We start from the raw sequence: 8304 nt of genomic DNA on the forward strand, positions 1-8304 counted from the left end.
AAATATCAATATGTACAATTTATATTTAAACATCTGCCAACAACTCAATATGAACTCAACATTTCTTCACTAATAAGAAAAATGTTAACATAACTCAACATGAAGTCTCAATTTTTTTTTTAACTGGGAAAACTATATATGCTCATCTGACAGACAAAAGATAAATATATTCATATGGAAAGAGTTCTTACAAATCCATATGGAAAAAATTGTACAAAGGACAGAATCACACATTTTAAAAAAATAATAAACCAGGGCTCCTTGAAAAATGGTTGATTCCTGGTTTAGTCATGAAAGGCACAAGTTGAACCCTGAACAGAAAGCTACAATGACTCCGTTGAGTCACATTGAGGTGACAATTTGAGCATCAAAAAAAATAATAAGTGCAATGTACTGAACATATTAGATATTTTTAAATACATGAGTTCATAATAATACCAAAAAATAAAAAGTAAACCTCATAGTCATCTTTGGAAGATGCCAGAAAATTAACACATTGTTTTGAAACTGGTTTTTAAAAATGGTGGGGTGGAGAATCAGGCATTTACTCTGCCTTTTGTAAGTAAAATACACCTCAGAGTAACCAAAGAGTTGAGAAGAGGATATTTGCCTCTGCAGACAGAGCCCAAGTAACGAAGAGGAAGGAAAAAGCAGTCCTAATGAGTTCATGGATTTCCATAGTGACTAGCCAGGGATGCCAATATCACACAGAGTGAGACAATAGAATGATGTATCTCTTGATAGAAAAATTCAATACCACCAATGAAGCAACATTATCCAAAACTAGGTACAGAATCCTAACAGGCCACTAGATCTGATTACTGGAATTCCAGAGTGTTAAATGATTCCACGGGGATGGAGTCTTCCAACTCCAGAACTCAGCCGTGGAAAACTAACCCACTGTACAGCAAAGACAAATTGCAAGGACACAGAGAAGGCTGCAGGGGAAACTCGGGTTAGAATAGACAGGAAAGGCTTCAGCCAGTTCTAAGGATACATGAGTCTTCTTAGAACCCTAACTAGATAACTGTTTTTATTTTTTATTTTACTATTTTAATTTTTTTATATTTTATTTTATTTTTTCAGTGTTCCAAGATTCATTGTTTATACACCACACCCAGTACTTCATGCAGTAGGTACCCTCCTTAATACCTACCACCAGGCTCACCCATCTCCTCACTCCCCTCCCTTCCAAAGCCCTCAGTTTGTTTCTCAGAGTCCATAGTGTCTCACAGTTCATCTCCCCCTCTGATTTCCCCCAATTCATTTCTCCTTTCCTACTCCCAATGTCCTCCATGTTATTCCTTATGCTCCACAAGTAAGTGAAACCATATGATAATTGACTTTCTCTGCTTGACTTATTTTACTCAGCATAATCTCCTCCAGACCCGTCCATGTCCATGTTGATACCAAAGTTTGGATGTTCATCCTTTCTGATGGAGGCGTAATATTCCATTGTATATGTGGACCATATCTTCTTTATCCATTCATCTGTTGAAGAGCATCTTGGCTCTCTCCACAGTTTGGTGATTGCTTCTATGAACATTGGGGTGCATATGGCCCTTCTTTTCACTACATCTCTATCTTTGGGGTAAATACCTAGTAGTGCAATTGCAGTGCCATAAGGTAGCTCTATTTTTAATTTCTTAAAAATCTCCACACTGTTTTCCAAAGTGGCTGCATTCCCACCAATAGTGTAAGAGGGTTCCCCTTTCTCCACATGCTCTCCAACACTTGTTGTTCCTTGTCATGTTAATTTTGGCCATTCTAACTGGTGTAAGGTAACTGTTTTAAAGATAAGATATTTAGGGAAATTTAAACAAAACTAATTAGTAAGAGTTATTAATTAAAAATTATTTTTAGGGACCCCCTATGTGGTTCAGTCGGTTACGTGTCCAGCTCTTAGCTTTGGCTCAGGTCATGATCTCAGAGTTGTGAGATAGAGACCCTGAATCAGGCTATGAACTGGGCATGGAGCCTGCTTGGATTCTCTCTTTCCCTCTCCCTCAGCTCCTCCCTCACCTTGGCTTGTTTTCTCTCTTTCTCTCTCTCTCTCTTTAAAAAAGAAGCATTCTTAACCTGGCGATTCACAGACCTGTACCCCTGGGGATAAAAATAAATTACATGTTTATTTAAAATTAAAAAAAATTTTAAAAAAAGAAGCATTCTTAATTGTTAGGCATGACAATGGTGTTGTGGCTATACTTTAATTCTTACAGATGTGTTTCAAAATAATTGGCTATGAATTAATTATTGTTAAAGGTATGTCCATGGGAGTTCATGATACAAGTTTAAGGTTGGGTTTTTGTGAGTTTTTTTTTTACAGTGAACTTCACTAATAAACAAAACATTAATTTTCCCATCTGTTATATTAACAAAACATTGTTTTAATCATACCTAGTGTTGGTTGCAGAGAAACCCTCAGGCACAGTGGCTGGGAATATCTGATAAACATTTTATAGAGAGCAAATTTATAACTTTTATCAGCAAAACATGGATAGTCTTTGATCTAGTCAGTCCACCTTTAAGAGTTTGCTCCAAGGAAATAATCAGAAGTGAGAAAAGATGTAATGTATAGCTAACACTTATTGAAGTCTTATTTTGTGCCAAGCACTGACTCATTTAATCTGCATAATAACCATTTGGATTCCATTTTTTTTCTGAAGATTTATTTTATTTGTTTGAGAGAGAGCTCATGCGTGCACCCTTGAGCAGAGGGGCCAGGGGAGGGTGGGAGCAGGAGACATGCAGTGATCATGGCTGACTCTGCCCCAGGCTTTGGCTGGAATTCAGTCCCTCAGGTGGTCACTGCGGCACTACCCTGGGCACTCTCTTGCTCAGCTTGTCCTGACAGATCCCTAGGGCCCCAGATCCCACACCCAGGCACAGCTGCCCCTATTCACCCCTCGCCCACATCACCAGGGAGCTCCTCCGCTGCCACCAACTGGCTCTCAGGGGTCCCCGCTCTACTGGGCTGAGGACCGAGCGCCCTGAGTGTCCACAGTTCTTACAACCACTGGGCCCACTCCCTTCTCTCTCCATCCCAAGGGTGGAGCAGAGACTTCCTATAATTCCCCATGACCTTTCAGGCCTTAGATTACAACTAATGGCAAGTCTCTGCAGGTTCAAAGATAACAGGGCGTGATTTAAACCAGGATCAGATACGAGCCAGGCTCTTCACGCGCAGGTGCCTCTTCCCACCTCCTTCCACTTTACTGCCTACCCCTCCTCTTCCTTCAGGAGGCCCGCCAGCATCTTTGCTCCCTTGGGAGTCACAAACCACAATTCAACTCCATTGAAAGAAGAAGGATTCACCTGCCCCAGGCAGGCTCACCCCGTGTCCTATTCTGAAACCTGTCCCGGCTGGCTCAGATGGTGGAAGGTGAGAAAAATCTGTTCCCTTCAAGGTAAATTCCACTTTATTCCCACCGTCCTGGATAGGGTCTGCCTCCTGCCCCCAGGGTCACAGCACGACAATGACCTCAGCACTCAATTAACCAACAGCCCTACCTCCTGATGCTCAGAGTATTTAAGTCCAGGCAACACAGGGGACGTGGCCTGGGCATATCACGCCTCTGTTGGAAAGTGCGTAACTTTGTCGTACTCATTTTCCCACTCTCTCCTTCATTGGGGGGTAAAATTGAACTGGAACATCTCTTCTAGAGACCCAAGGCTAGTGCTCCAGACCATCTGTGATGATTGGCTTGAACAAGAGGACCCACAGTCTCCCCTGCCATCCCCACCCCTGCCCCAGGCAAGTCGGTGCCTGAAGAGAAACAGGTCTACCCAAACAGCTCCAAAGCAACACAGCAACGAAATATCAAAATATGGGCCAGGTCCTCATGCCCTGAGGCCCTCATGCCCATGACTCTCTCACTGCCCCCTCCCCTCCCCCACCCCCAAAAAGAGCTTCCTCAGGGTGGGGCGGCACCCATTCCACGCCTGCCATCGTCAATTCTCAAGGTACAGTTACAGTAATCTTTCTGCAGAGAAAGTCTGGTGATCTTCTCTCTAACTTGCCCTTCTCAGGGGGCCTAGGACATCCACAGCCAGGCTGAAGTTTGCAATGACCTGGACTGACAGTTGAGATGCAATTCCTCACCCCCACCCCCACCACCTTGCTGAAGGTGCCCACCTTGCTGCTCCCAGCCCTCTCCTCTGCTTATAGCCCCACAGTCCACAGTGCTCTTGACCCTGACAACTGGACACCTCACTCCCTCTGCACTTCCTGTTCTGGGCTCAAATGTCTCTCACCTTCACCATGACCTCATGACATCACATTTTACCATACTTTATTTTTGAAGGACCTCCATGGCACAGAAAGCAATGGACTGTAACCTCTGGTTCTTAATATACTCCAAGAATAGTCTTCTTTATTTAGTTTGCCAATTATTTGGATAACAGGATAAAGCCTTGACATCAAGGACTAAAAGGTTCCTCACCACCCCAACCCTTTCTTCTGCACCCCTACACTCAGGGCAGTCCTTACCTTAAAACCTATGCTCACCCTCTCTTTGCTTTTCTTTGGACAGGGATTTATTACATGTATACACATTCCTTCCTGTGAATACACTAAAATTCATTTGTTCAACTACTCTCTGGATGAGGGGGATTTCTGTTGCTTCTAGGGTTTTGCTGTTTTGGACAGTGCTGCTCCAAACAATTTTTATCTATCTGCTAGAGCATGTGTGGGAGAATTCCTACACACCCCAAGGGTGGAGTTGTTAAGTCTCCTGGAAATAAATGAAGAACAAAGTTTATTTATTCAGAGCTCACTACAGCAAAGGGATCTGTCTTGCATTTTGGCAGAGGCTTTCAGGTGGAAAAGGAGAGGCTCCCAGTGTGCCCTGATGGGAGCCTGTGGCCGAGGAAGGTGAAGGTTGGCTAATTAGCAGCAGGGCATTCTATGTGACTGGTTGAAGGGGGCCATATCTGGCTCTCTCTAGTTGGTCCTAAGTTGCAAGCAGGGACAGAAACCTGGGAAGCTGCCAGTGACTGATCAGGTCCTGACCAGTTGGGGCTGCTTGTTACAGGATTTATTACTTGACTTCCTAGATTGTTTGCTGGAGATAATGATCAGGTTTCTGGAAATCTGACCTGCAGGTAGAAGATGGGCTGCCTGCACAACTTGCTTAGATAAGGCTGGGTTCCTGCCTGGTTGCTGCTGATTATAGGTGAGAGTTTTGTTTTGTATATGGTTCGGTCATTGACCATTCATATGTTCAATCTTTGGTCTCTAACATACCATATGATATACTCATTTCCTTAGTGTTATTATCTCACTCCCACAACTAGGATGTTAGGTCTATGAGAATGAGACTTTTTATATGTCTTGTTCACTGATGTACTCTTAGTGCCTAGACCAGTGTCTAACACCTTGTAGTTACTCTCTATGCATTTGTAAAATCAGGAAATATGCTGTATTTATAAATATATTATGCTGCTGGTACCAATGTCTTATTTCCCTATATCCTCAGAAGTAAATATTTATCACTCAGACCTAATCTCCTTCCGCTAGTGCAGGAATGTTCCGAGCCCTGGATTATTTTCCTGTGACCCGCCATGCCCAGGAGTGTCTGTCCGAGTTGGTGATCCCCAGTGGTACGATGATATTTCGTATTATTTTCTTGTTCCTTTGATGTAGTGTGAAAGCTGGCAAGTGGTAACAAGTAACACCCCTCCCAGCAGGCAGTATCACCCACCATCCTCTGGGTGTCTGTGAACACAGACTTGCACCAGGCAGGAGGTACCCAGTTCTGCTTGCGTCTTGTGAACCCCAGCAGGGTCTCGTCGGAAGCATCCCCAACACTGGAATTTGGTGTGTGCTTTCCCCTGACCCTGAGATCCGGACCTGAGCAGAAATCAAGTCAGATGCTTAACCCGTTGAGCCATCCAGGCATCCTCTCCCATAGTGACATTTTAATTTTTAAGTCCTTTTAGTATATTTTGATATGGCAGAATATAGTCTAAGTGAAGAAAGTGCTTGGGTATCTCACAATATTTACTAATAGATTTATTCTCTTGGGATCACATTATATTTTGTGACCACAACCTGACAAAGACACAGTTAGTTAGTACTGGTGATGGAATAAAAATCCTCATTAATATGCAGTCAGATTTTAGGTTGTTAATAGGACCAGAGAGAAATAACTAAAACCTAAGTAAGTACACATTACTTTAGGTATTAAATTTCCCCTGATTGTAGACACCGAGATCAAAATCTTTTAGAAAAGTGAAATCCGGAGGTGGAGAGAGAGTGTTGATACAGTGTTGCGAGAATTTTTTTGCTGGCTTGCACAAGAGGATAGTTGAAGCCACCAAATTATGACCATTGTATGAAAACCTATTATTGACAGATTACTCATTACTTACTCCAAACCCATCTCAAACAAACACCAGGGGTCTTACTTTGATGGGTGTAATCACATCCTTGAGTGAGACACCGTCGAGTAAGGACAAGAGAGGAGACATTGGTGACACTTTGAATGTCAGTTTTATGTGGTTTATTAGGAAAATCATTGTCTTAGGTTTACAGAAACAGAAACTAGCAGAGATTTGGGATGTAGAAGTCATCAAAAGAGGAGGAAAGGAGTAGAAACACATATTTCAGCAGTCACATTTCAAGAAAGGATAGCATTAACAATCATCACTCTATTTTGTTGGGCTCACACTTTGGTGATGGATGGGGGATTGTGTTGGTGTTTTCCATTTAGAGGCAGGATATCAGGGACCGGGCGATCTGTGTTAAACTCCTTAGCCTGATAACCAGTGTCATGTCACCCTTGGTGACATTCAAATCCGGGAGGACTGTCAAGAAGAAAGAAAATCTTATTAATGGGACAGTTACCTGCAGCATCTTCCCAGAAGCCGGACGGCCGCCTAGCAGCAGCATTGCTTCTTGCAACCGCACTTCTGCTGGCAACAGCACTTCTGCTGGCAACAGCCCTTCCCACAGCCACAGCCACACGAGCCGCAGCCACATGAGCCACAGGAACTGCAGCCACAGGTGCGGCGGCAGCAGCAGACCACGGGGGTACTGCAGCAGCCCCCGCAGCAGCCGCAGCAGCAAGGACAGCAGGCGGAGCAGCAGCCCACGCGGTAGCACCTGCAGGTGGTGCAGCTGCCACAGCCGCCACCGCAGCCACCGCAGCCACCACAGCCGCCGCAGCCACCACAGCCGCCGCAGCCACCGCAGCCACTGCTGCAGCCACCGCAGCCGCCACAACTTCCACAGCCACAGCACCCCATGGTGTCAGGAGAGTAAGGACTCAGGAGAGGTAAGGAGGGAGACTCAGGAGGTGAGGAAGGTCTGATGCCGCCTTCTGCTGGGGGAGCTCCTTATATACTGGCACCCCCCCTTATTTTTCAGCCCAGTTTCCATGGAAGAATCTCACAAGACCTTTCCTTTACTTCCTTCTTGAACACCCTTGCCATGGTAACACTGCTATTTTTAGCACAGCAGCAGGCTTAGTAAACTCTGATTTTCTGTTATGAATGAAATCATTGTGTGTCGCATCGTCTGCGGATGGAATGTAGAAAAATGATGGCTAAAGTGGAGGAAAAATTGTAGTTCCAGGGTCCTGACAAAGATGCGTGGGTCTCGGACAGGAGCCATCAGAGAACTCCCCCGGGTTCCCGTGCCCACGGCAGGGCTTTCCCACGATGCAGGGCACCAACATGGAGAGCCAGAAGCATCCTGACAGCTTTCTGCTGGACCCGCGGTAGATCCGGAAGGGCATTCGAAGTCTTCCTTCTCTGGCTTTCAAAAGGTAAGTTTATAAAAGAGGTGTCCGTTGCAAATCCAGGGACAGGAGCATTCTCAGGGGAGTGCAGACCCTCCAGAGCCGGGTTATGTCCCCTCCAGAGCTGCAGCATAAGCCGGAGATAGAATGGAGTGGAGGGGTGGCTTCCTGTCTGGTAGGTTTTCCGGAGTGGAGGAGGTGGGTTCTCACAACAATCCAGCAAGAACAGCCCTTCTGGAGGCCTGGTCCCAGCCGCAGGCTCTCCAGGGCTGCAGAGGCAGCCACGAGGCGAGCGATCACTGCATATAAACATGCTCCTCAGGGCGCCTGGGGTGCTCAGTGGGTTAAAGCCTCTGCCTTCGGCTCAGGTCATGATCTCAGGGTCCTGGGATCGAGCCCCGAGTCATGCTCTCTGCTCAGCAGGGAGCCTGCTTCCTCCTCTCTCTCTGCCTGCCTCTTTGCCTACCTGTGATCTGTCTGTCAAATAAATAAATAAGAATCTTTAAAAAAAAAAAATTCTCCTGGCGTTGGTTGGTCTGAAACGGGGTCCTGGCCACCAGTC

General features: G+C 45.3%; 1 protein-coding gene across 1 annotated transcript; it reads right to left on the reverse strand.

The window, feature by feature from the left end:
• Positions 1–6879: 6879 nt before the first annotated feature.
• Positions 6880–7248, reverse strand: LOC309844016 (uncharacterized protein; the record flags this gene model as incomplete). The annotated part of the gene is made up of 1 exon (XM_082690125.1): positions 6880–7248. One exon carries the CDS (start codon positions 7246–7248, stop codon positions 6880–6882), a length of 369 nt encoding a protein of 122 aa, XP_082546251.1.
• Between the last annotated feature and the right edge of the window lie 1056 nt (positions 7249–8304).

The sequence above is a fragment of the Mustela nivalis genome, assembly GCF_964662115.1.
Source record: "Mustela nivalis genome assembly, chromosome: 11".
NCBI classification, from domain to species: domain Eukaryota; kingdom Metazoa; phylum Chordata; class Mammalia; order Carnivora; family Mustelidae; genus Mustela; species Mustela nivalis.